Below are 27,953 nucleotides of genomic sequence, written 5' to 3'. Positions count from 1 at the left end.
AAAAAACAGCTGCTTGTTTAAGTGAAAATACATTGATGGGTTTTTGGGGTTTTTTTGCACTAATAAAGTTGTGAAGTATTTTGTCAAGTGTCAATTATATCGTCAGTTATATCGTTATCGCAAATTTTCAAATGTATATCGTGATAAATATTTTTGGTCATATCGCCCTGCGCTAATGGCGAGCCAACCATTTTGAGGACAATTCACCCTGAAGAAGATACACACCCACACACTCGTACTTATATTCCAATTACACTCAAAAGGACCTTTGAAGTTGGCTGTTGTCAACATAACTTGAATTCTTAAAGGGCCCCAACAAGTACTTTTATTTTGTTTAAGTGTGCACACTATTTATTTTATTTTATACTCTTTTTCTTTCCCCTGTACAAATTGGACACTGTTTTTTACACTTTGTAACAATACAACAGTGGCTACTCAAAAGTTAATTCCGTGTCCGAGTCATTATTGCTGCTCAATACTTTGTCCCCTCATGAATTTGGTGTCTTCTGATTCTGGCCAGGGTTTTATTACGAGCCCAAGTAGTTATTGCGCTGTAATTCACCTTTACATCTCTAAAGTTGGTTACACTAGGATTTACTGGTTAAACTTGGGAATGCAACATAATTCATACTCGGGTTCCCAGTACTACTGCTTTGAAGCAGATGGGGCAAAGGTTGTCAAAAAGCAAAGAACAGTCACACTCACATACACACCAAAAACGCTGGGTGAAAAATAACCCAATTTGTAACAGGGCTGGGTTATTGGTTTGACCCAGCACACTGTGGTAGGATATTTATCCAAAAATGGGTTAAACTGACCAAAAATTGGGTTGAAACTCATAACGCTCCATGAGGGTTATATTACCATTAACATTTGGGTTAATCTTCGATTTACTAGGTGCTGGTTTAGCTCAGTTAGATGAGCAGTTAACCATATGCTGCATGGCTGAAAGCAGTTCGGCCTGGGTTCAAGTCTGACCTGTTCCCCTTTGCCGCATATCTCCCCCTTTTACTTTTCTGTCAGTCTTCACTGTATCTGTCTAATAAGGCTAAGAAAAAAAAATTCAGCATACAAAAACTAGATTCAAAGCAGATTGTTCTTTCATTACCCCAGCGCGCATGACTTTGAAATTGTTAGAATTCACTTTTTACTTACCATGTTTTATTTCATAGTAGAGGAGAAGTCCAGTGATATCTGATCAGGTCACAGTGTAGTTGAAAATGGCAGTTTGTGAAGAATGATGTTGCTTCTTCTGAGGATTGTCTTCAATGCAAACAATTGGGTAAAATTCTGACCCAATACTTGATCAAAGCTACCCAACTTAATTATTCAAACCGGGGAGTTAATTAAAGAACCCAGCATATTGCCAACCCAACTCCTGAGTCATGACTTTTAAACCAATATTTTGTCAAACTAATCCAACTTACCCATGACTTTTCCCCAAAAGTTGAGCTATGAAAATAACTCAGCATTTTTTAGTGTGTATATACACACATACAAAGATCTCAAGATTTTAGAGAAATTTCTGTTTCACGTACAATAAAAATATCAATAACTTACAAGTGTGTATTTATCATTTTCTTTTAATCATGGGAATGTTTAATCTTTTACTAACTAAAATGAGAAAAAAAAGCAATTAAAAAATAATAAATATGAGCTGCATGAGTTAATATAAAGTGCTTGTTTAAGGATTCTTTTTACATATACTTTGAAATAGTTTTTTTAAACTAAATATAAGTATTTTGAAGGACCATAATTTGACATAACCTTTACAAGAGACTTAGTAGCACAGAAGTGGCTCAGTAAAATTGCATTTTACTCAAATAATTTGCTTTATTTATATTCTAAGTCAAAAACTGAATAATAAAAGTATTTGATTTAATATACAAACAAAAGGCGTGTTTACATTTTTTGCTTTTATTATGGATAAATAAAATCCAAATGACCATAAAATATCAATAAGACCTCATATGGAAAAACGCTGTCCGATGCTAACATCTTGTGGAGGGATTATATATTGCACTCTTAGTTCCTCTTTCCGAGTTCCCACTTGGGATTTCAAACTGGAATACCCCTTTACAGCCTACCTAACAATCTAAGATATAAGACTGGGCTTGCAAATATAAGTAAAACTTGCAATGGATACTGTCACTAGTGTGTGGGTGTGGCTTGCTAAATAACAATAGAATTAAAAAAGAAAGGTAGAGGAAAAAATACCTATTCCGAGTAATCCATGAATTGCTCTACACTGTTGCTGTAAGCAGCAAAACCCTGTTTTCTTTGCTCAACTCGGAAGTGACATCACTTCTAGCTCAGACTTCAGAGGTGACCTCACACTTGTTTCTATGGCTACAGCAAAGTGATAAGAACCATGTACCATTGTTTGGACAATTACTGTAACAGCTGGGTTACAAACAGCCTTAGCAGAATGTGCAAAGAATATAAAAAAGTCAGAAGCATGGCAGTTTTTATAAATACTGTGCTCTAATGGTTTTGCATTTATTTATGGCCATTCATTTCATTATAACCTGTTAATTGTTTCCCCATCTCTGGCATGATCTTTTATTGAACCATTTAAAACTATTGTTTTTGATTAAAAGTAGCCAGTGAGTGAATTAAGGATGATCCAACCCAGTCACCTTGAAATGGCATATTTATCTGCACTTGCTGATTTGTTTAAGTGTGCATAGACTGTATATGTAAGATGGACGTGGCCACAGTGATATCACCTGATGGTTTTTGAACTTCACATTTTGAAGCCTCAAACTCATTCTGGCCACCTTCATGGTATTTTTTGGAGCCAGAAGTGACTATATTTGGCAGTAGCGGCACTGGGTCTGTTGCAGTTGTAACTTTAGGCCTTAAAAACTAAACTAAAAGAAAGAACGGAAGAAAGAAAGTATGTTATAAAACCAATTTATAATTTGTAAATTAGTTTTAAATGAGGGAACTATTCACTGACACTAAAACAATTTTTTTCTATCTGCATTTAAAGCTTTTAATTAGTTAATTTAGCTTTAACATTTTACTATGAGACTTCTGGAGCCAGCCTAAGGTAGCCACAAGAGAAACTGAAGCTTTTGAAAACTGTTATGAGGCTACTGACAGCTTCCTGCTGAGCATATTTTCCTACTGGGTGGATCACAGTAAAATAGATATAAAACATACACAACCACAGACAGCTTTTACATACTATATGGAAAACTGAACATTTGGTCCAGCTGGGCTGGACAACACAAAGTAAATATGATCTATAGAGCCACATTACTTGCATTAATGGGAAACACATCAGACTTAAAATAATAATAGGATAATTATAGGATAATTATTTGTTAAGATCTACAAGTCTTTTTATGGTGAATAAATTGTAAGTAATCCTTGTCTTTCTTGAGTCCCTGTTACAAGCCTTCACATTCAAGCATTCATATTACAAAAAATAAGGTACATGCAAAGAATCTGGTTCTCACAGAGGTGTGTACACACTCTCCCCCCACACACATTCATACAGACAAAGAACAGTTCCTCCAGCACAATTACAATGTGTGCCGTCATTCAGCCTTCTTGATGGTTGTCATGGAGATATCATTGATAAGGTGGAGAAAATGCAGTTTCCTTTCTGCACATAAGTTAAAAAAAAAAAAAGTCCTTTGTGGCTAATTTCACAATTAATAAGCCTTTGCTGAATCAGACCCCCTTTGATGAAAGAACATGTTGTTGCTATAGTGCTTCACCTTGTGCGTTCATCTTTGTCAACCTTCCTTGTTTTCTCTCTCTCTGCAACTGCTGCTGCTGCTGCTGTAGCGATGGATTAACCATTTCTTAGACCTCCCTGAAATCAAGTCTGTATCACTCGCGCTCATAACACATTTTGTCTGAGAAGCAGACTCATTCTGGAAAACCTTGGTTGCTGCAGTTTCTTTCTCCTCTCAGTTATTGTGACACAATCCTTCCAGCATCACGCCAGTCGCAGCTCTGCAACAGGAGAGTGAATGTCTGCAGGAGAGGACTAATCTTAACTGACTGGAGGCTGGTGAGTCACACAGATACACAGTAGCGATTCTTCAACTTCGCAACTTAATTTTATTATTTTGCTTATCTTACAACCAGTTAATAACTCTGAATGGAATTTAATGTACAAAAGATGTTAATCTTTGAAGTAACAAAGATAGCATTGTAATTATATGGCTCTAGGATCCTCACCATGAACAACACACTTGCAGTAAACATATATCTACACACACAAACACACACACAGTGGTCTTCCACAGGATGAATGTTGAGCTAATACTGTTTAGGTGAGGTGGATTTTTTTGATATTCAATGTGCAGAACTGTTAGAGATCTGCAGAGAGGAAGACAAAAGGTGTAATGTTTGCACTGCAGTTAGTAAGCATTTGAAGGGAAAATAAGGACAGCATAAGGGTAGAGTGAAGATTTTAAGCTACATTGTAGATTGTCATCCCAAATTGTTATCCCAAATCTGTTGTATGCTAGTTTCATGCTACCTTAGAGATCCACATTTATAATGTGCACACTATAAATTATATATGTCAGTGTCACATCTGGGCTTGTGAGATACTGCTCGAACTCCTCTGCTAATACTGTAATAATGTGGCTGAAAAGGTTATGAAGACACAAATGCCAAAGGCCAGAACCCAAGAGATGCATGTATACAGGGAGTGCAGAATTATTAGGCAAATGAGTATTTTGTCCACATCATCCTCTTCATGCATGTTCTCTTACTCCAAGCTGTATAGGCTCGAAAGCCTACTACCAATTAAGCATATTAGGTGATGTGCATCTCTGTAATGAGAAGGGGTGTGGTCTAATGACATCAACACCCTATATCAGGTGTGCATAATTATTAGGCAACGTCCTTTCCTTTGGCAAAATGGGTCAAAAGAAGGACTTGACAGGCTCAGAAAAGTCAAAAATAGTGAGATATCTTGCAGAGGGATGCAGCAGTCTCAAAATTGCAAAATTGCAAAAACCAAGGCGCCAAATAACTGCCCATGAACTGAGAAAAGTCAAGCGTGCAGCTACCAAGATGCCACTTGCCACCAGTTTGGCCATATTTCAGAGCTGCAACATCACTGGAGTGCCCAAAAGCACAAGGTGTGCAATACTCAGAGACATGGCCAAGGTAAGAAAGGCTGAAAGACGACCACCACTGAACAAGACACACAAGCTGAAACATCAAGACTGGGCCAAGAAATACCATACCACCTTTATTTATAAAGCACTTTAACATAAAACCAGAGTTCACAAAGTGCTGTACATGCTAATAGCATAAGTAAAGAAAATTAAAATGAGATAAGATAAAATAAAATAAATAACTAAAAAACTAAAATTAATTGAAACATGTTAAAACAAATTGAGTCAACCCCTCTAATCAATGCCAAAGGCAAATATCTCAAGACTGGTTTTTCTAAGGTTTTATGGACTGATGAAATGAGAGTGAGTCTTGATGGGCCAGATGGATGGGCCCGTGGCTGGATTGGTAAAGGGCAGAGAGCTCCAGTCTGACTCAGACGCCAGCAAGGTGGAGGTGGAGTACTGGTTTGGGCTGGTATCATCAAAGATGAGCTTGTGGGGCCTTTTCGGGTTGAGGATGGAGTCAAGCTCAACTCCCAGTCCTACTGCCAGTTTCTGGAAGACACCTTCTTCAAGCAGTGGTACAGGAAGAAGTCTGCATCCTTCAAGAAAAACATGATTTTCATGCAGGACAATGCTCCATCACACGCGTCCACGTACTCCACAGCGTGGCTGGCAAGAAAGGGTATAAAAGAAGAAAAACTAATGACATGGCCACCTTGTTCACCTGATCTGAACCCCATTGAGAACCTGTGGTCCATCATCAAATGTGAGATTTACAAGGAGGGAAAACAGTACACCTCTCTGAACAGTGTCTGGGAGGCTGTGGTTGCTGCTGCACGCAGTGTTGATGGTGAACAGATCAAAACACTGACAGAATCCATGGATGGCAGGCTTTTGAGTGTCCTTGCAAAGAAAGGTGGCTATATTGGTCACTGATTTGTTTTTGTTTTGTTTTTGAATGTCAGAAATGTATATTTGTGAATGTGGAATTGGTTTCACTGGTAAAAATAAATAATTGAAATAGGTATATATTTTTTTGTTAAGTTGCCTAATAATTATGCACAGTAATAGTCACCTGCACACACAGATATCCCCCTAAAATAGCTAAAACTAAAAACAAACTAAAAACTACTTCCAAAAACATTCAGCTTTGATATTAATGAGTTTTTTGGGTTCATTGAGAACTTGGTTGTTGTTCAATAATAATATTATTCCTCAAAAATACAACTTACCTAATAATTCTGCACTCCCTGTAGTTCAGTAACCAAGTGATTGACCTGGGCACCAGCAAAGAGGTTTTGACCAAATACGGAACAGGATAACTGAATGCACACCACCTACACCTCATCTGTCAAACATGGTGTAGGTGGTGTGTTTTTCTGATGGGTAATAGCTGCCAGCAGACAGACTTTACTTCTGACATCAGTTGCAAGATGAAAACATGTTGCCTGCTCATATGAATGGTAATGCAATCAAGAAGTAAGGTTCATTATATGCATAAGTGGCACAACATCTGTGATTCCCACCCAGCACAGCTGATGTCTGTTTTCTCATGCAAAACCGCAATAACTATATTCTGTAGTTCAAATCCAGAAAAATTAGACAACAGCAGTAATGTTTTCCTGAGATATATATATGTGTGTGTGTGTGTGTGTGTGTGTGTGTGTGTGTGTGTGTGTGTGTGTGTGTGTGTGTGTGTGTGTGTGTGTATTTTCACTGTCATCACAGCTCTAATATGACTGGTAAAGCAGGTATCTGTATGTCCCACATAAACGCCCTGTCGGAATGAAATATTATTTTACGTTCATAATCTATGTTACTATTCCTAATCCTTATTATTACTGTTGCATCATTTGTGATTTATCATTATTGTCATTTCATTGACACATTTATTGAAACTGGTGATGTTATGTTAAAGTCTGTATTTCAGGTGTTAGCATAAGCACATAATAATCTTTCACATATTGCCTGTGTGCATTCAGCAGCTTGCTGCATTGGAGTTTGCCTGGTAACAGATGACGTAGAGGGAGGTCATGCACTTAGGTTAACAACACAGACACATAGTCTGTCTGGGTAAACTGATTGCAAATGTTGTGCAAGTCCAGAAAAGTGTAATAACAGGATGCATCTGGGAGGCGGTAGAGGAACTGAGAAAGGAACTGTTATGTTTTAGACTATCTCCTGACATAGAATTACTGAACATGCATGTTGTTTTTCATCTGCGGTGACGCGAGTTACTGGTCATCATAAGTATACAGTGGGGCAAAAAAGTATTTAGTCAGCCACCGATTGTGCAAGTTCCCCCACCTAAAATGATGACAGAGGTCAGTAATTTGCACCAGAGGTACACTTCAACTGTGAGAGACAGAATGTGAAAAAAAAAATCCATGAATCCACATGGTAGGATTTGTAAAGAATTTATTCGTAAATCAGGGTGGAAAATAAGTATTTGGTCAATAACAAAAATACAACTCAATACTTTGTAACATAACCTTTGTTGGCAATAACAGAGGTCAAACGTTTACTATAGGTCTTTACCAGGTTTGCACACACAGTAGCTGGTATTTTGGCCCATTCCTCCATGCAGATCTTCTCGAGAGCAGTGATGTTTTGGGGCTGTCGCCGAGCAACACGGACTTTCAACTCCCGCCACAGATTTTCTATGGGGTTGAGGTCTGGAGACTGGCTAGGCCACTCCAGGACTTTCAAATGCTTCTTACGGAGCCACTCCTTTGTTGCCCGGGCGGTGTGTTTTGGATCATTGTCATGTTGGAAGACCCAGCCTCGTTTCATCTTCAAAGTTCTCACTGACGGAAGGAGGTTTTGGCTCAAAATCTCACGATACATGGCCCCATTCATTCTGTCCTTAACACGGATCAGTCGTCCTGTCCCCTTGGCAGAAAAACAGCCCCATAGCATGATGTTTCCACCCCCATGCTTCACAGTAGGTATGGTGTTCTTGGGATGCAACTCAGTATTCTTCTTCCTCCAAACACGACGAGTTGAGTTTATACCAAAAAGTTCTACTTTGGTTTCATCTGACCACATGACATTCTCCCAATCCTCTGCTGTATCATCCATGTGCTCTCTGGCAAACTTCAGACGGGCCTGGACATGCACTGGCTTCAGCAGCGGAACACGTCTGGCACTGCGGGATTTGATTCCCTGCCGTTGTAGTGTGTTACTGATGGTGACCTTTGTTACTTTGGTCCCAGCTCTCTGCAGGTCATTCACCAGGTCCCCCCGTGTGGTTCTGGGATCTTTGCTCACCGTTCTCATGATCATTTTGACCCCACGGGATGAGATCTTGCGTGGAGCCCCAGATCGGGGGAGATTATCAGTGGTCTTGTATGTCTTCCATTTTCTGATGATTGCTCCCACAGTTGATTTTTTCACACCAAGCTGCTTGCCTATTGTAGATTCACTCTTCCCAGTCTGGTGCAGGTCTACAATACTTTTCCTGGTGTCCTTCGAAAGCTCTTTGGTCTTGGCCATGGCGGAGTTTGGAGTCTGACTGTTTGAGGCTGTGGACAGGTGTCTTTTAAACAGATGATGAGTTCAAACAGGTGCCATTCATACAGGTAACGAGTGGGGGACAGAAAAGCTTCTTACAGAAGACGTTACAGGTCTGTGAGAGCCAGAGATTTTCCTTGTTTGAGGTGACCAAATACTTATTTTCCACCCTGATTTACGAATAAATTCTTTACAAATCCTACCATGTGGATTCATGGATTTTTCTTTCACATTCTGTCTCTCACAGTTGAAGTGTACCTCTGGTGCAAATTACTGACCTCTGTCATCATTTTAAGTGGGGGAACTTGCACAATCGGTGGCTGACTAAATACTTTTTTGCCCCACTGTAAATATCACACCCACCTGTTGTCAGGCAGGAGATCGAGGCAGATGTTTTGCAGAGCCCATCTTCACCACATATATGTGCTTTAATAAAATCATTTGTGTTGACTCACTATGGACTTTCAGTCGTATGTCTCTTCCTCAAAAATCCGAACCACGACAACCCACTGTTGCTACTTTACATACAAAAAGCAGAAGAATTACCAAAAAAACAGTCTAGGAATGTTTTTCATTGTAGTGTTTTGGTTTCTGTGACTAACTGAAGAAAATGTGTTACTGTCTGAGACGTTGTTAACTGCAGCCTTTTCTCGCCTGATAGAAAAAGGCAAGGACAAACAGCACAAAGGCGGATAGAAAGAGGCTGGCTCTGCTTGTGCTGCAGACATAGAACTGCTGAAAATGAAGATGACAATTATCAGTTTCTTGCTTTTCCTGACTATTTGTTTCACACTTTGGTAAAGAAACTGTAATATATGCAATTCATTTGAAATTATCACTTATAAACAGAGTAGATTAAATTAAAAGTTAATTAATTAAAAAGCAAATTGTAAAGTAAGACTAAAGATAACAAATACATTAGCACATACATATAATATGCGACAGGTGTCGCCATGCGACACCTGGCACTTTCTTTTTTTTCAACTTTTCTAACAACAGCCCGAAGACTGGAATTTTAACCCACACCATGACACTTATCTAAGCTCTAACTGTGTCCTTTTGCACCTTGACGTAACTAAACAAGAATCATATTGGTATAGAATTAAGGAAGATTTCTAGAGTTGTATGTGTGGGTTGCTACTGTTTTTCGACAGGTTTCCTGCTGATATCGTCATCATGGCAAGCAACTGCTCTTCTTCTACAGAACCTTAAATAGTTTTGTTATTTTCCACAGAAATCTGTCTTTCTACATCTTCAAAATCACCATCTGTGACCAAGAAGCATGGAGGCAGAAGGCTGTAATCCTGGTGTAACCATAGATTCAGGTAATCCACTACTAAAAGCAGTGTTTCTCCGTCGCCTGCGGCTCACACGACTGCTCCTGGAAGGGGGAGCCTACATCAATGAGAGTGACAGCCAAGGCCAGACCCCACTGATGGTGGCCTGCCGTACCCAGCATGTTGATGCCCAGAGTGCCAGTCGAGTCAAGCTGATACAGTTTCTTCTAGAGAAGGGAGCAGACCCCAACATCCAGGACAAAGAAGGTCGATCTGCACTGATGCATGCCTGCCGGGAGCAGGCTGGCCCAGAGGTGGTCTCTCTGCTTTTGGCCAGTGGGGCAGACATCAGTCTGGAGGATCAGTCTGGGACATCAGCATTGGTTTACGCAGTCATGACTGGAGACCTAAAGGTGCTGAACTTGTTGCTTGATGCATGCAAAGACAAGGGAAAGGAGGTGATCATCATAACAACTGACAAATTCCCATGTGGTAAACTGCAAACCAAGCAGTACCTCAGCATGCCTCCCCTTCGTCCTCTTGACCAGGCAGAAAAAATGACATTACCAGCTCCTGCATCTCCATCTGAAATCCAGCTCATCACATCTCCCCAGTGCACCTCCTCTACCTTGTGCCCTCCAAAACCAGTCTTTTCTTTTAAAGAAGCACAGATCTGTGGCATAAGCTCCCATCCGTGCTCCCCGTCAAGATTTCGCGGGCTTTGCCAAGCACCTCTAAATGGACTGCAGCAGCCTCTACTGAGGCTGAATTCTGAACCCTGGCTGAAGATCCCAGCATCTCTGCTCACCCAGCAACCTCTTGAAGCTTCAGTCTCAGAAAAAGCCCAGGATTTAAGTCGGACTGATAACTTCTCATTCAGAGTTCCTAGACTGGATGAGGATAACAGCCAAAACTCTGACAGCTACAAATGGTGTGAAGCAAGTAATGAAAAAGCAAGAGATGGAAAAAATGATAGTGCCAAACAAGTTGGACAAAAGATACCACTACCAGGTCTCATTTCATCTCACTCTGCCTCCCATCCTAATCTGCATTCTGAAAACCTTGGTACAGATTCAGTCCCCTCCTCGCTTTCCACTGGTAAAATTCTTGTAACACAACTGCAACCTTGCATGGCTTCATCAAGCCTTCATAATGTCATTCAAAGACGCAAGCTAGGTGCAGACATATACAACTCTGACCCACAAATAGCTGTAAACATTCAAAATGTCCCTGAAGAGCAGAAAGCTAGAGACCTGACAGATGGCAAGAGGCTGGCGCCTTTGCATTCCTCTAGCACAATGGGTTCCAGGGAGTTGGTGTCAGGAACGAGTCAGAGAATCCTTTCTGGATATGAGCGCAGAGGTTCTGGTGCCTTCTTGCTGGATCTTAACTCACAGGCCAGACCAAGATCTCTCCCACCTCTTACTAACACCCCCATCCTTAATGTTTGTAACCTCAGCAATGGAAGTAGTTTTTCTGAGAAAGAGTCTGGCCAAAAGCAATTTTTTCCCTCTGCTCCTCCTGGGCCCCGGAAAGAGCTTACTAGGCGGATGCTTCTAAGAAGACACTCAATGCAGACTGAACAGTTCAAGGCCACAGCTTGAAATCTAGCCAGGATGCAAGAAAAGTGCAAGCGTGTTCCGACGTGAATTCTGTTCTCCTGTGAGCCATGGTGTGTGCATATTAATTGAGGAAAACCAAAGAGTGTATGCAAAATTATTGGATCCTCAGACATTCATGGATTTAACAACATATAAACTATAGATTTTTCTGTGCTTTGGTGTGCTGTCTTGTCAAATAGCTTTAGTGTGCAGTTCTTAAATATAGATCTTCTCTCAAATTATATTTAGACATTTTGGTCACTCGGATGACAGAAAGTCCAGCTAAAAACCTGCTTGTTTGACTTTAATAAATTGTTCTGGTGGAAGAAAGTTAGTAGAAAGTATATCCAGGGGAGTTAAAGAAATGTTAGCTTTAATTTGCAGGCATGCCTCTGGTTACTTAACAATTTTAAGTTTAATATTCAGTTCTTTTTGGTTTAGCTTTTTCTTTCACCAACAGCTGAAAGAAAAAAATGCCGGACATTCCACTCTCTTAATTTAATTACTTGTTATCTTTGCAAATCATCTTTTTATTGCTGTAGGCCATTACACACCAGAACTTCTTTCCACAAGACATCGATAAGAGTATGTGAGTTCAAAATCGAATGAAATGCTAAACTACACTCAAGAGCTGAGTTAATGCAGCTTTAAAATCTTTATGTGCAGAAATGTGCTAACAAAACTTTCAGCTTTCATTGAAAAGGTGTAACAAAAATATTACATTAACAGTTTAGTAATTACACCAACTTTTATACACAGTACCATTTTCAGAGGGTCTAAAGTAATCAGACAAATAAATGTATTTTTAAATATCAGTATTGTTTTTTATTCAATTTATTTCAATTCAATTTTATTTATACAGCCTCAAGGCGCTTTATATATTGTAAGGTAGACCCTACAATAATACATACAGAGTAAAACCCAACAATCATATGACCCCGTGTGAGCAAGCACTTGGCAATAGTGGAAAGGGAAAACTCTCTTTAACAGGAAGAAACCTCTGGCAGAACCAGGCTCAGGGAGGGGTGGCCATCTGCTGCGACCAAAAGACAGGATAAAAGACATGCTGTGGTAGAGAGCCAGAGATTAATAACACATATGATTCAATGCAGAGAGGTCTATTTAACACATAGCGACTGAGAAAGGTGACTGAAGAGTAAATACTCAATGCATCATGGGAATCCTGAGCAGCCTGCACCAAAAGTGTAACTAAAAGAGGATTCAGGGCCACCAGATCCAGCCCTAACTATATGCTTTAGCAAAAAGGAAAATTTTAAGCCTAATCTTAAAAGTAGAGATAGTGTCTGTCTCCTGAATACAAACTGGAAGCTGTTTCCACATAAGAGGGGCCTGAAACTGAAGGTTCTGCCTCCCATTCTACTTTTAAATACTCTAGGAACAAGTAAGCCTGCAGTCAGAGAGCAAAGTGCTCTGAAAAGCATGCTCCCTTTCAGTTGAGTTGAAGTGACTGGCATGGCCACTGCAGAATATACCATTTCTTTATCATGAGGAATTCTTAGGTTGATTTTACTGTAATGCTTTGGGTTGCATTGTATTTGCACCGTAAAGTGCTGGCAAATGTGTTTTGCTGCATTTGGCTGAATCTAAGCAGAGTATAGTCAATGCAGTGTTGTGGCATGTGTATGTTAGCACATACCATAACATTGCACAATCTTTGGCAGATAATGTGGTATCCTTCAGACAGCACAGTGACACAGTCCTTCTCCATAGTTTTCTTTTCAGATCATTCTTGTAAAAAAAAAACTAAAAAACTAAAATGCATTTTTGGAATAAGGCTGTAACATGACAAACTGTGGACCAAGTGAAGCACTGTGAATACTTTCTAGATGTACTGTAATTTTAATTTGGGCTGTTAAAGAAAACAACTATGTTAAATCTTGAGTAATTGAAGTCATTTTTAGACACAGTCCTTACATTCAGGGGCTCAATTGGAATTGAATGATTCCAGTACAGTACTATTGAATACTAAAAACAAGCACACTAAATTGAATGATTTAGTATGCTTTTTCCTTTTTCTTTTTTTTTTTTAGAATAGCTCATGTCCAATTTGTACCTTGTTGTTAACCCTCTACATTTTCTCCCATAATGTCTTTTTGGGTAGAAGTAAGGTTATAATACGTTGACCTTCCTTTTCAGGGTGTTTAGAAACATTCTTTTATACCATGGAAATGATCCTGTAGATCCTGCAGAATTTGGAAGATCAGTTGTTTTCTTCATTCTCTGTGTTCTATGCTAATGATTTGCTATTTTCTTGTTTTAGGTTTAAGGATTGCCTGTTAGGTTTGCCGCAGTAGCTCATGTCGTGTGTTAAAAGAAATGGATTCAAAATGCAAACTGAACTCCAGAATAAACACTCTGGAGTTCAACTGTGCAATTGATTAGAATAACGAAACAATACCCTGCAATTGTCCACCAATGGCTTTTAAAAAAGTGTTGCAGTTAATTTGTACTCTTGAAATTAGGGTATTGTGTATAAAAATGGCTGTAACAAACAGTTAATACAATCTGCTCGATCGTCCTCTTAAAGCTAAAATCTGGATCGTTTCAGTTTATATTTGTTGTTAAGTACAGAATCAAAACTGTCACTGTTCAAATAATTCCAGATCTATGTACGAATTAAATCAGGTAATGATGGGATTATAGTTTCACTTTTATTTCATTACATTTCACAAAAAAGTCCAATGAAATGATCCAACATTCTTCTCAGCTGCAATGTGTTCATGTGCTGCAGATGGTGCATTATATACAGGTTGAGCCATTTATATGGATACACCGTAATAAAATGGGAATGGTTGGTGATATTAAAGTCCTGTTTGTGGCACATTAGTATATGTGAGGGGGCAAACTCCTCAAGATGGGTGGTGACCAGTGTTGGTCAAGTTACTTGAAAAAAGTAATCAGTAACTAATTACTGATTACTTCCCAAAAAAGTAATCCCGTTACTTTACTTATTACTTATTTTCGAAATTAATTAATTACTTAGTTACTTAGTTACTTTTTAAAAACGATTTACAACCTGAATAGGTGATACAGCGATAGATCTTTCAGCCCAGTTCTACTTTTTCTGCATAATCCATCATACAAAATGTAATCAAATGGAAAAGTCTCTTTTTTTTAACTTTTACTTTTATCAGTTTTAATCTTTTTACTTTATGCATCAAGTAAATATTAAATTATATGCACCATTCTCTGACTTGAATTAATTAGTTTAACATTTAAACCTATTTTCTGCACATTCCAGCACATAAAATAAAATATTTTTTGTGTTTACACTCACTCTTTCAAATAGATGCAAGTAAAACACAGCAGAAAATAAATAAAGTCAAAGACTAGTGGTCCTTTTGCTCTATTTTCACCTGTAAAGCAGGAGTGGGGTATGCGGAGGTTTACCCTGGTGCAGGTGTGCGGCAGCGGTCAGTGGAAGAATCCACGAGTTTCTCTGTGAATTTCCCATTACGTCGTTGCGCACTCGGTGCTTGCTTGGAAGTTTAGGGGTTTTTTTCGCTGTAAAAAGAAGTTTTCTTCCCACGCACAACGGACACTAATGTTTTTCTCACTTTTTATGGAATCAAACTCAGTAAGTAAGGTCAGTACTTTAAACGCTGCACGCTCATACTCTCTCCCGTACTCGATATATTATCCATTGTTGATCTGCACATAGCTGTTGTCACGAACGTCACACTCGCTTACGTCACTGTCATGAGACATTCTCGCAAAAAAATCACGGTTTTAGTAACTAAGCAACGCAGCGTTCCTACAGGAAAGTAACGGTAATCTACCGTTTTTGCGATAGTAATCCCTTACTTTACTCGTTACTTTAAAAAAGTCATCAGATTACAGCGTTACTGCCCATCTCTGGTGGTGGCCATTTAGAAGTCGGCCATCTTGGATCTTGGATACAACTTTTGTTTTTTCAATAGGAAGAGGGCCATTTGACACATCAAACTTATTGGTAATGTCACAAGAAAAACAATGGTGTGCTTGGTTTCAACGTAACTTTATTCTTTCATGAGTTATTTACTCATATTTCAAGTTTCTCACCACTTATAAAATGTGTTCAATGCTGCCCATTGTGCTGGATTGTCAATGCAACCCTCTTCTCCCACTCTTCACACACTGATAGCAACACCGCAGGAGAAATCCCAGCACAGGCATCCAGTATCCGTAGTTTCAGGTGCTGCACATCTCATATCTTCACACCATAGACAATTGCCTTCTGATGACCCCAAAGATAAAAGTCTCTTGGGGTCAGATTGGGAGACCTTGGGGGCCATTCAACCGGCCCACGGCGACCAATCCACTTTCCAGGAAACTGTTCATCTAGGAATGCTTGGACCTGGCACCCATAATGTGGTGGTGCACCATCTTGCTGGAAAAACTCAGAGAACGTGGCAGCTTCAGTGCATAAAGAGGGAAACACATCATCATGTAGCAATTTCAAATATCAAGTGGCCTTGAGGTTTCCATTGATGAAGAATGGACCCACTATCTTTGCTAATATGTTCAACTTATGCCACTCTCCAGTGACATGCGGCGAGTGCTACGCTGTGGGCTCTTGCTGAATGAAGCTAGGACAGCCACTGATGTTTCTTCATTAGTGACAGTTTTCTTGTGTCCACATTTTGACAAATCTAACACTGAACCAGTTTCACGAAACTTAGCAAGCAGTTTGCTAACTGTAGCATGGGAGATGGGTGGTCTCGTAGGGTGTCTTGCATTGTAATCTGCTGCAATGACCCGGTTACTGTGTTCACCAGATATTAACACAATTTCGATCCGCTCCTCACGTGTTAACCTCTTCGACATGTCAGTGGCTGTGAACAAAGAGAAACTTGTAAATAACTCATGAAAGAATAAAGTTATGTTGAAACCAAGCACACCATTGTTTTTCTTGTGACATTACCAATATGTTTGATGTGTCACATGGCCCTCGTCCTATTGAAAAAACAAAAGTTGTATCCAAGATGGCCGACTTCTAAATGGCCACCATGGTCACCACCCATCTTGAGGAGTTTGCCCCCTCACATATACTAATGTGCCACAAACAGGACTTTAATATCACCAACCATTCCCATTTTATTACGGTGTATCCATATAAATGGCCCACCCTGTAGATTAGAATTGGAGACACACTGTTTTATAGGTTGTGTGATGTTACAATTTTCTAACAGCACTAAGCATTATTTATATTATGCTTGGTTTATTATGCAAAACATATTTATTGGCAAATGTAAGGTAACATATGTTTATGTAAGGTATCTGTGACAGGCCAAATTAGCTGATAGCTCCCTGCAGGTAAATCAACCACTTTGAATGTTACGCTTGTTTCAATTAAACATCAGTTAAAAAACTGTCAGCTGGAAAGGACACTGAATTGGAAGGAAAAAAATGATTTTATTATATTAAAAATGTACCACAAACCACTGTTAAAAACACATCATTATGCATTAAACATGCTTAGTCAAAATGTCTATTCTGTCTTCAATTAACAGACTTTAACACATAAGGTCACTTATTACCACAAACTGCTAAAAACATTGTTTGCTACAGATTTACATGTTTTTGTTTATCGTGTAAAAGTAGAATGGACTTAAAACTTCAGAGACAGTAAAAGCAAGTTACTGTGAGCAAAAAACATTCAAACTTGGAATTGTGTGTGATTTTGTGCTCAACAGTCTATAGCCACGTAGTAGGACTGATCAAATGGGGCTAAATAAACACATACAATATAATCTATGAAAGTCCTTACTTATACCAATACAAACAGTAGCACAAAATACAAGACAGAAATACAATTTGGGGTTTTTGTTGTTGTTGTTTTTTTCTGCTAAAATATGAACAGCTAGGCAGTTTTATCTCTTTCAGTGTAAGTCACAGTAGATTTATCCAGCCGTTAACCCCAGAGTGACTCGATCCAGTCTCAGACAGGCGTACAGTCCTCACACATTTTTATTTCAGGTCCTGCGGTCGTAATCACTGACCATCTTCTTGATATGGTTCAGTTTGGACTTCAGATATTTACACCTGCGCTTCTTCACCTGATAATCTGAAGACTGTGGATAAAAAAGGTGAAGCTTGTAAATTATACATACAGCAGAAGGCACCTATATATCTTACGTCTATCCAACTATTTTCTTTTCCAATTCAGGATGGGTATGGGCAGGTGGGGGTGGGGCCTATTCCAGCTGTCATAGGGTAGAGGCAGTGTGCACCCTGGACAGATGACCAATCTGTCCAGAGAAAACTTTTTACAGTCACACGTATGGTCAGTTTAGAGAGTCACCATTTTGTCTATAACGTTTCTGCTATCCATTAGGGCTGCCACAAACGATTATTTTGATAGTCAACTAGTCGCTGATTATTTTTGTGAATAGTCGACTAATCAGATCATGCATCCATTGGACGTAAAACTTAGAGCTTATTGCACCAGCATGCATCTGCAATTATATAACTATTATTAGCTTACAGCTTTAAGTGTTTAAGGTATGTACTAACTAAAAATAAAGACAAGATGATGGTTTATTACATTTTAATGAAATTTCAGATTGTTTTGGTGGAGTTTAATAAACTCAGCCGTCTGCTCCTTGCTATCTAAAATATAACAGGACACCGAAGTATATTCACAAGCATCTCACACTTCTGATAATCAGTCGTCTGCTTGACGTTTATTCAGCTGTCTAAAAACTATAACTTTAATCTCAGCCAAACCGATTTACTCAGGAACAAATAAAATACTGAAAAAAGCCAAACAATAACATTTTTAAGTTATCTAAGTGTCTTATATATCATGTTTAACCTGAGTAGCGAAAGACGGTGGTGGGTTTGAAAACGATTTGCCGGGAGTCCGGTGTTCTCACCGGCTCTAGTGAGCCTTGAACCCCGGCTAGCTATCAAGCTGGTGGGTAACAGACGTCTCCGAAAACGTCGGAGCGCTTTTGAAAATATGTGGTGTCTTGATAAACTGAGCAGATATTTGAAGTTTACACAGCTACATTCTCGCCTGAAAATATGTTAAAAGTTTATGTTGTGACCCAGAAAGAATAATAACAGTAATATTAAAACTAACTAGCTGCTGCCATTGTTGGAAACTGAGCTGGGCCGCGCTATGAATTCTGGGATAGGTTGGGCCAAGAAGTATATGCCCGACCCATCCTTCAAATCTAGGGAAATAAAGGACGCATTTGTCGGCGGCATTTGTCAGAGTCTTCAAATTTGGACAGTCTTCGTCGTGTCGCTGTAACGTAATTGGCCTACTAATGCGGGCACAGGAGGATGCGGTTCCTGAATTTGGACACAGGTACGATACTGGACACTGCTTCTTCGGAGTTTAACGACAGCTGGCATCCTTGTACACGCAGTGCTGCCATCTTCTGTTTCAGTCCATTATTACACTCATAAATCCTACTACTTATTCCTGCGTCTTTAGGGATCTTATAAAGCTTCAAACGACGCGATTTTGATAGTTGACGTAATCGTGACCAGTCGACTAATCATGGCAGCCCTACTATGCATCAGCGCTGAGTTATTACAAGAATGTGTCTACAGCTGATATGGATTCTAACAAGACACCAGCATGATAAATTAGTGTCCAGTCACATGTATCACAGTGACAGGACATAGATAAAAAATAAATGAAAACTGACAAGTATAGATTAAATATTCCCCACATACCTTTTTCATATTCTTTATCTTGTTGTACTCATCCAAAGCATCCTGTTGAAAGGGCAGACAAACATTTCAAGTTTAGTCAGATTACTAAAGTCTCACATTTAACTTTCATTGATTGGGTGACAGGTGGTAGAGCGGGCGTCTACCAACTGGAAGGCTCGGCCTCTTGTCTCTCCTTCCATGTGTTGAAGCATCCTTGATACTGATACAAAATACTTGCACCCGATGCATTTATCGGAGTGCGAGTGTGTGAATTTTAGATAAAAGTACTGCATGACTGTGTGTGTGTGTGTGTGTGTGTGTGTGTGTGTAACACCATGGACATCATGGGTAAATGAAACTTGCAGTAGAAAATGCTTTGAGTGCTAAAAACTGAGAAAAATGGTGCTACATAAGTAGCAGTCAATTTATTACTGATTTATTACTTTTTCTTTTTTGTTTAGAAAAGCTTTAATTTAGTGAAAAAGCACTTTTTCATCATCACGCATCCAATATCCAACATTTATCCATCAGCAACTTGGGTTTTCAGATTATCAATGTCAGAAGCAAGGCTGGACTGGGACAAAAAGTCGGCCCGGGCATTTTGACTAGAGACCGGCCCACCAGGATAAAGATTGAAAATGTGACGTCATTCAGGGGTAAAACCGCAAAGGATTCTGGGAACTTGTGGCAAGAGGTACTAGCGCACGCAGGCTTTCAATTGAACTCAGTTACACAGCGATAAAAAGAAACACAAAAAATGGCAAGAAGCTGTTGTATTATTAACTGCAATAGCCGGTCGCATGACAGCCACGGGAAGCCGATCGTTTTTGGTTTTTTTTATCGGATTACGTCGTTGAAGAGAAATTTTTTAAACCATGTTTCCGAAGTAAGAGCCGACGGATGGTCTGGATATACCAAATATAACGTCCCAGAACACTCCAGCTCACAGGTTAGTCTGCTCCAAGCATTCCCACAAAGGTCAGAGTTTTGTAGTAGTTAATACGTCATTTTTCTTAACATAATTGGTGATATAGGTTACAAGCAAGTCTGGCGCTGAACAGAAATTGTTGCGCTATGCTCCTTTGTTTATTGTGCATAAATAGTAAATTGTCCTGACACAATATTGTGTTTCGCTTCTGTTATTACCATGGTACATTGACAAAAACATACTTTTATTCACAGGATAAAACAGTTGTTTTGTATCACTAATTGCCCAGTACGATTACAGCATACAGTATTATTGTCACTGCTACATTTCTGTAATGAACCAGAAATTATTTCCACTACTAATTAATTACCGTTGAGCTCAAAGGTCCTATTAATAAACTGTTAACGAATGTGTATTTATGAAGACGATTTGTGAGACTGGTAAACTTACCTTTGTTCGTACGATGGTCTTTCGTTCTACACGGTGCATTTCAAGGTCCTGCACCCATCCGTCGGTAAACTGTACCTGGGCTTGTTGCAGTGACCTGAAGTTACTAAACTTCATGAGTGTATGCACTCACTCCAAGAACCGTATAATTATAAATATGAGCGTGGTGAAAGTTGGGCAGCACGCTGACGTCTTTTGTCCCTCTGTGTGCTCGTAAGGGTAACCCTTTCACACCTTTGATTTTTTCCTCGTATCTTTTCTTTGTCTTTTCGTCGAGTCTGTCTTTGTACGGACCGGCATTGTTCTACTTTTGTTTTGTACATTCCTTTTTTGTGCGGCAAAGAAAAAACAAGAAGGCATTGGAACCGGAGAATGAACGTTTTGTGGTGCTGCAAATGCTTGCATTTGATGCGGTACTTGGATTGTTTCGCCACGAGTTCCCGGCCTGCAATGCGCGAAAAATCACGTGATTGCTAAACAAGGGGGCGGGTGCATTCGGCCTCCTCGGCTGTAATTGGTCCAGCCCAGAGTCGATCATGACCAATTGGCCAATCCAACACCTTTCATTATATATACCCTTCCTAAAAAAATAATAATAAAAAAAAATCCATCGGCCCATAAAAATAAAAAATTGCCAGCGGCCCACCGGGCAAATGCCCGGTATGCCCGATGGCCAGTCCAGCTATGGTCAGAAGTACTAGAAATATTTTAAAATCTCACCAGGTACTGTGGGCTTCCCTCCTCCAGTTCATCCAGCTCTCTGTCCACTGCTGAAAGGCTCTGGTTAATTGCATCAAGCTCTGCCTGCAGATCTTTGTACTCCTGATGGTCGTGGTCAAATTCACGCTTGTAGTCATTGCGCTCTTGCTCATTTGCAATTGGAGGAAATTCACTGGAGGAAGGAAATGGGAAGAAAGAGAAGAGAAAAGAATGAAAATAATTATAATAATATTAGAAGTTCATATGTGAAAACATTCTTAAAAAATTAAAAGAAAAAAGAAAAAAAGACCGATATATGATAGACTTGACTTGAGGGGTAATAATGTTTCAAAGATGATCAGTTCCAGCGGTCTGGTTATGAGGATTAAAACTTATGTCTTACCTGTCAAAGTCGTTGTCATCCAGCTCGTCTCCAGACGAGTTGTAATCTGTGTCGTAGTCCTGTCCGTCTATGTGGCGAGGCCGACCTGGTCGTCTCGTTCTGGAATATCCGGCTGAACTTGCCACTTCTGAGATACTGCTGTAGGGAGGCCTGCTTTGCAGTGGCAGTTCCTGGACAACAGGCCTGTGTGACAATAATAACAATAATTACTTTAGAAAATCGATGTCAAAGGTTAGTACATTAATAGAAGATTTTGACTATGGAAGATTTTAATGTAAGACGAGTGTCAGGAAACTTCTACTAATGTAGGAGGAAGTAAAACACCGCCATAAATAACCTGCAAATTCATACTGTATGAGACAACCTTTAATAACCTCCTAATTCCTTATAGCTTGGTGTGTTACCTCATCAATACCAGGCCAGCACTGACATGTTTTCTTCATATTCTGTATAATAATATAATAATCAGCTCATTCTGCTTAGGTCTGGGTCATGAGAAAAAATTTCAATCAGTTTCGAGGAGCAAAACAAGGTTGCATAAACAAGGCTCAAGCTGAGTCTGCAATACACTGCAGCAGACCAATGTCATACAGATTGTACTGATAGCACTGTGACCTAGGAGCAGGGCCAGTTTCCCCACAGACGTCTACACAACTGGAAATCTTTTGGAACCAGAGGAATCATAATTGCAGGCCGTTATGAAGAAAGCAGGTTTCCTGCTTTCTTCCTCACTGGCTTCACTTTTCAAACCCAGACATTATGTCCATTTTTTATATACTCTACGGTTATATGCAGTAACCGCAGTGACTGCTAGCATGGCTGCAAACACATGGATAATTAGACTCCCAGAATCAAGACTTCAGTACTGATTCTGGGAGGAAAACTGTGATGCGTATCTGTGACATCTCAGTGGTCTTAGGGTGCTGTCCTCAGTCTTACAAAATGAGATTCAGTGTTGAATTAGGATTGAGAAATAAACACCTGCACTTGTATCAGGGCGCATACTCACTGAGGGCTGTAGCTGTATGGTGGTTTGTCGTAGTTTGTGCTTTCATCATCCAGATGACTCCTCGAGCTCCTTAGTTTTTCTGGGTAGTCTGAAATGGGAACTTCTCCAGGCACAGCAGACACATGGTTCACCTTCACAAAAATGTAAACAAATTAGCAACATATTTTTAAATAATATATAAAACCCATATCCAAAACTTTTACTGCACATCAGTAAGTAGCTACTTTCATGCTTGATTTGGCACATTTACGCCAGATGCTTTTCCTCATGTGACCCCAAAGGGGACTAGTGTCTCTGGCAGGAAAGCAGCAACCTTTCATTTGTCAAGTGAATGTGTAAAGGTTACAGTGCCAACATCTAGCCAAAACTCACTGGTCATTTGCAAGTTTGAGCAAAATCATTAACTATTAAACCTCATCACTTTTTCCATTCACCAGCTAGCTTTAGTTTAGCCAACTATTCATTTTCTTCTTTCAGATACTTTCTCTCACCATTTGATATGCATTTTAGTTAGCTAAATCAAACTATATATCACAAATGAGATACACTTTAACTGTCTACATGTACTGTGTGTGCTGCATTCACACTGCCTCAGCACTTTCAGGCAGGTTCCCATAAGCTCCAGTAAAGTAAATACTTTCTAAGAATCAACTTGTTTATGTGGAGTTACGCATGGGCTAACTGATGACTTTTTCCTTTCTTTCGTTCTTTTTTTTAATAAATACAATTCAAAGTACCAGTAGAACCTGCTTTTCCTGTTCACTACTGTAAAGTGAAGTGTACAGCAAGGACTTGGCTGTGGTGAATATCATCACGACTTTCAAAATGACTCACTGTCTCGTTGCTACTCACTAGAATATATTGCTAAACCCCAATGAAACTCGTTTTACATCATTCATTGTGAAATGTAAATACCTTTGTTTTAATGCTTGAACATAGTAACAATAATAAGCTCTGGTTCATGTTGTGTAAATTCCTTCCTTACTTCATGACATGCCAGCATGTGACTAAAGACATGCCAGAGTGAGACTGAAACTGTTATCTGAGAGCACGCCACACCTTGAAACCAAAAATACAGTGCTAGACAGAAAGAGCTCATTGGTCCACATTTCACCTTCTCTGCTGATAAACAAGTGACTACCATCAAACTGGTTTTACTAGTCCTCTACTGCTGCATGACATCAGATCACAAAGACAGTTCTGGGCTATAACTTCTCTTCTCAGAAAATGGCAAAAATGCTCCAATCCTTTATCATATTTATCATATGTGTTCATATGTGATACCACAAAACAATCATTGTAAACTAAATGCTTTGGACTGCTGGGTGGAATTAACACTAAACATAAAGGCCTAACAATGGATCTTAAGAAATTGAACTGATTACTCAATGAAAAATAATGAAATAAAGGCTTCAAATGCGCTGTCCTTGTCAAAAAAATAGCTGTTTTTACGTCATTGGAAATGAATTGTTTTGTTTTTTTATGTCATTGCAATAACAAATGTTTTTGCGAAAATGTATCTTTACAAAAGCCCATATAAAGCTGTCACTCACCCATGCCTCTACATCCTGAGGTGGTGCCAAGTCATCAATGACTTTCACTTTCTTCCACAAAATGTTGCTTTTGCCAAAATTTTGGATTTTCTGCCGCGTCTTCAGTGCAAAAACCAGCATGATAAGCAGAGCTGCTGTCACCAGGAAGCCAAACACAACGGCAATGGCCTGGAATGGGAAATAAACCACCACATTAGAAACAGAAAAAAGTTAAAGACAGAAATGGACATAAATCAAATCTGTGCCCTCACCTCTTGTGGCTCAAATACACAGTAACGGTAAAGGTATTCATTAACAAATAGTGCTGAGGACTGCGGTTGTTGGTAGGGAGCACACAATGCAGTAAGGGTGTTGCCTTGAAGCGTTCCATATGACTGTGCCGATGGGTTCACTGCCACCAAGTATACTATGGTGGCTATAAGCATAAACAGGGCTAGGATGGCAGAGATGATCACCACAGCCAGGTAGAACCTCCTGCTCTCTGATAGGCTTTGACGGGATACAATGACGATGAAGACCGTGAGTACGAAGATGAACACAATGGCTGACATGGCGATCATAAACCCTTTGCCTGAACGTGGTTCAACATAACTATAACCATATCCTCCATATCCATAGCCACCGCCATAGCCGCCGCCAAAGCCACCGCTATAGCCGCCACCATAGCCGCCACCATATCCGCCACCATAGCCGCCACCATAGCCGCCACCATAGCCACCAATGCCTCCAAAACCAGACAATGCTCCCCGAGAGTCATAAGCCAGTGTGGAGGCAACGCAAGCAAATATAAGCAAGCACAAAAAAGTGCAAATGACAGCCATGATTTTGAGGATGCCTGGTGGAGACGTCAAGCGGTAGAAATGCTGGAACTCATCATCTGGGTAGTAAGAATAGGCAGGCTGCGGAACGATTTTACTGTGTAGGGGGGAGAGACAAAAGAGACAGTGTTTATGGTGAGATATATATATATTATATATACACACATATATATAGTGATAGTGATTATTTAATAAGATAAACAACATTTCTACCAAGATTTGTCAAAGTTAATTAGTTTGTAAATATTTTTAATTATATACCTTTTTTATTTGCATGTAAGGTAAATTAAAGCTACAACAAAAATCTTAACAAAACTGATTTCAACCCAAAATAAAGACAAACTAAAAAAAATGACAAAGTCAGAAAGAAAAACGTAAATACTCTATATTATCATCTTGAACATTCTGATGAACACTTACAATACAAAATGATCAGCAGTAGAAATATTAATCGAAAAACACTCACTGGTCATCATCTGCCTCGTAAGGAGGAGGGCTTCCTACGGGACTGGAAGACATAACTTCTGATCCACTTGGTGCTGATCTGTAAAAAACAAGAATATTTATGGTTAAAGCAGATCTCATTTAGGGTTCATAAGTGTTGTCATAGCTATTAAGTATCATCATTGTTAAATGGTGATAACTGAAGTCTTCCTAAGGTCCATGGATCTGCTGACTTTATTATGACATTCACCAAGAAAAAAAAAAAGGCAGCATTTCAACTAAAAAGTGGAACAGAACATTTCTTTTATTTACAATGATTGACTCTATTAATTACTCTGCTGCAAACACCTACATAGTAAGATATTTGTAAGACATTTTCAGAGACTTATTCCCCACAGCATAACCGTGCTAGTATGCAGCGATAAAAACCCAAGATTACAATTGCTAGCATGACAATCCTCCTAGCAATTTTGCTTCATAGAAGAGATAATAGGGTTAATAGGATAATTGATTTGAGTATCCAACGACACACTTATCTTTAGATCGTTATTTTAAAATGAAAGAAGCCTCTGCTGATAGTCCCACAATTTCAAATCGATACACTAACCTGCTACTTTGTAAGAGTCCTCAGCTGAAACAGCTCAAGTGAAACTGCGACTTCCAATAAAAACATCCTGACCACACCTAGACAGGTTCGTCTCTCGCTCGGTAACAGCACGCCCCGCCTCACAATCACATGTCACATTACAGAACATGAGCGGAAGTCAGCCTTTTCCCTCTGAATTAAAAAACAAAACGTTTCTATAAATACTTTAAGTTGGTTGTGCATGTCTCTTACAAATGTTAAACCAATGTATTCTAACAAACGTGTCCAACAACTTACGTGCAAACCTATTTCGCCTGGCAAAGAAGGAAACTAATATGAGTGACATTATAAAGAAGTTCGCCAATCTTTGAGTGTCACTCCAACAAACGTATCCCTCGTACACAAGTAAGCAAGAGAAGACTAATTAACACGAACTGAATAAAATGACAAGAAACAAGTTTGAATGTATTCTGAGCTTTGATTTTCTGTTAATGTTCGCACATAACCCAGTGCAAAATGTTTTTAATAATGGTAAATGGACTGGTTCTTATATAGCGCTTTTCTACTCAAAAACACTTAACACAACTTTTCTCATTCACATCAGAGCTTTTTTCATTCTGACAGTTACACACATGGATGCACCTTGTCTATGGATATTTGGCATGCAGAGAGGAGGAGATGCGATCGAACCACTTACCTTCAATTTGGTAGGTGACCAGATGTCGATCTACCTAATTGGTTAAACATTTAACTTTAGAGTCAGGATTTTCATGTTATGATTAAGTCCAGATTTGCATCAACTAATATTTTTACTATTAATTAAAGAATTGTCCTATTTTTGTCTACAAAATGTTTTTTAAGTTAACACTACATCTAAAGCAAGAGCTTCTTTAATTTTTTTTTTTTTTGAAAAAGTATTTCAATGGGCTCATTTGCACTATAAAGTCCAAAAGCCAGAAAAAGTATTACTGGGAAAGCAACTCAAAAGATAAAATTTGTTTAATCAGTTGATTACTCAGTCACTTCTTTCATCTCCCATCCAGCCTTTTGTTTTCTTTGGTGTTCTTGCCCATCAATATTTTATTACTTTTTGCCACAAAGCAAAATGGCTGGCTGCTGATTAACAAAGAATATAACTACACCATTGTCCAATAAGCAGAACTGTATTTGGAGAACAGAAAGCATGAAATTATGAAAAAATTATACACATTTAAAGAGAAAAAAACCTTGGAAAATATTTTCTGTTCAGTGAAAAGGTTCACAGTGTTATAAAGCAAATAAATTGAGATTTTTAGGCAGTTACGTGACTATAATGTACAAAATGTTTTTTTCCACTCAAAGTCTGTGCAAGTTGCATCCAAAGTACACATAGCAAACAGCTACAATTCTACAATTCCTTACTTTCAGATTCAGACACTGCAACATAAAAATGTATCCTAATGTAATGCATCCTAATTTCCCCTTGGGGATAAATAAAGACTCTGATTCTGAAAACGTGCACTTAAAAGAGTATATAAACAGTGGTTTTCATGAGGTTAAAAGTAAGAAAAAACAAATTACGCAGACAACTGACAAAAACAAACAAACAACGGATTAAACCCTGACAGAAATAATGCAGCATTATCAATAATTATACAGACATTCACTTGAAACTATTGTCAGATATGAAATTAAATGGACAACCTCAGCTACATTTTTTAGTCACAGCATCACACACATAGAATTTTTTGGTTTGCATTCAATCAAATTATAAAGCTACAAAGTGACAGCAAGCTTAAAGGGTGGTACATAGACAGAACTGTGGTCTGGCTGGGGAGAGGGGTATTTGGGTTTTTTATTCAAGTTAGGGATTTATTAAAGTTAGCCGTGCTATTTATCCTAGTTCCTTAATATCCAGCTAAGCTAATC

General features: G+C 39.1%; 2 protein-coding genes across 2 annotated transcripts; one reads left to right on the top strand and one right to left on the bottom strand.

The window, feature by feature from the left end:
* Positions 1 to 3,819: 3,819 nt before the first annotated feature.
* ankrd34ba (ankyrin repeat domain 34Ba) lies at positions 3,820 to 14,291 on the top strand. Its single transcript, XM_086301553.1, has 2 exons — positions 3,820 to 4,030; positions 9,844 to 14,291. Exon 2 carries the CDS (start codon positions 9,892 to 9,894, stop codon positions 11,488 to 11,490), a length of 1,599 nt encoding a protein of 532 aa, XP_086157679.1. The 5' UTR covers positions 3,820 to 4,030; positions 9,844 to 9,891; the 3' UTR covers positions 11,491 to 14,291.
* A 2,591-nt stretch (positions 14,292 to 16,882) lies between these two features.
* oclna (occludin a) lies at positions 16,883 to 26,181 on the bottom strand. Its single transcript, XM_086301552.1, has 9 exons — positions 26,067 to 26,181; positions 25,482 to 25,559; positions 24,449 to 25,112; positions 24,198 to 24,365; positions 22,645 to 22,775; positions 21,636 to 21,818; positions 21,254 to 21,425; positions 19,180 to 19,221; positions 16,883 to 17,561 (listed from the first exon to the last, which is right to left on the bottom strand). The coding sequence occupies exons 2-9, from the start codon at positions 25,532 to 25,534 to the stop codon at positions 17,463 to 17,465; spliced, it is 1,512 nt and encodes a 503-aa protein (XP_086157678.1). The 5' UTR covers positions 25,535 to 25,559; positions 26,067 to 26,181; the 3' UTR covers positions 16,883 to 17,462.
* Positions 26,182 to 27,953: the final 1,772 nt, after the last annotated feature.

Source organism: Aulonocara sp. 'chitande type north' Nkhata Bay, linkage group LG7 (genome assembly GCF_057382095.1).
Source record: "Aulonocara sp. 'chitande type north' Nkhata Bay isolate Kocher_YH1m ecotype deep benthic linkage group LG7, A_spYH_male_GT1.1, whole genome shotgun sequence".
Lineage (NCBI taxonomy): Eukaryota > Metazoa > Chordata > Actinopteri > Cichliformes > Cichlidae > Aulonocara > Aulonocara sp. 'chitande type north' Nkhata Bay.
Note: the sequence above shows the minus strand (reverse complement) of the source record. Positions and strands in the feature narration are given on the sequence as shown.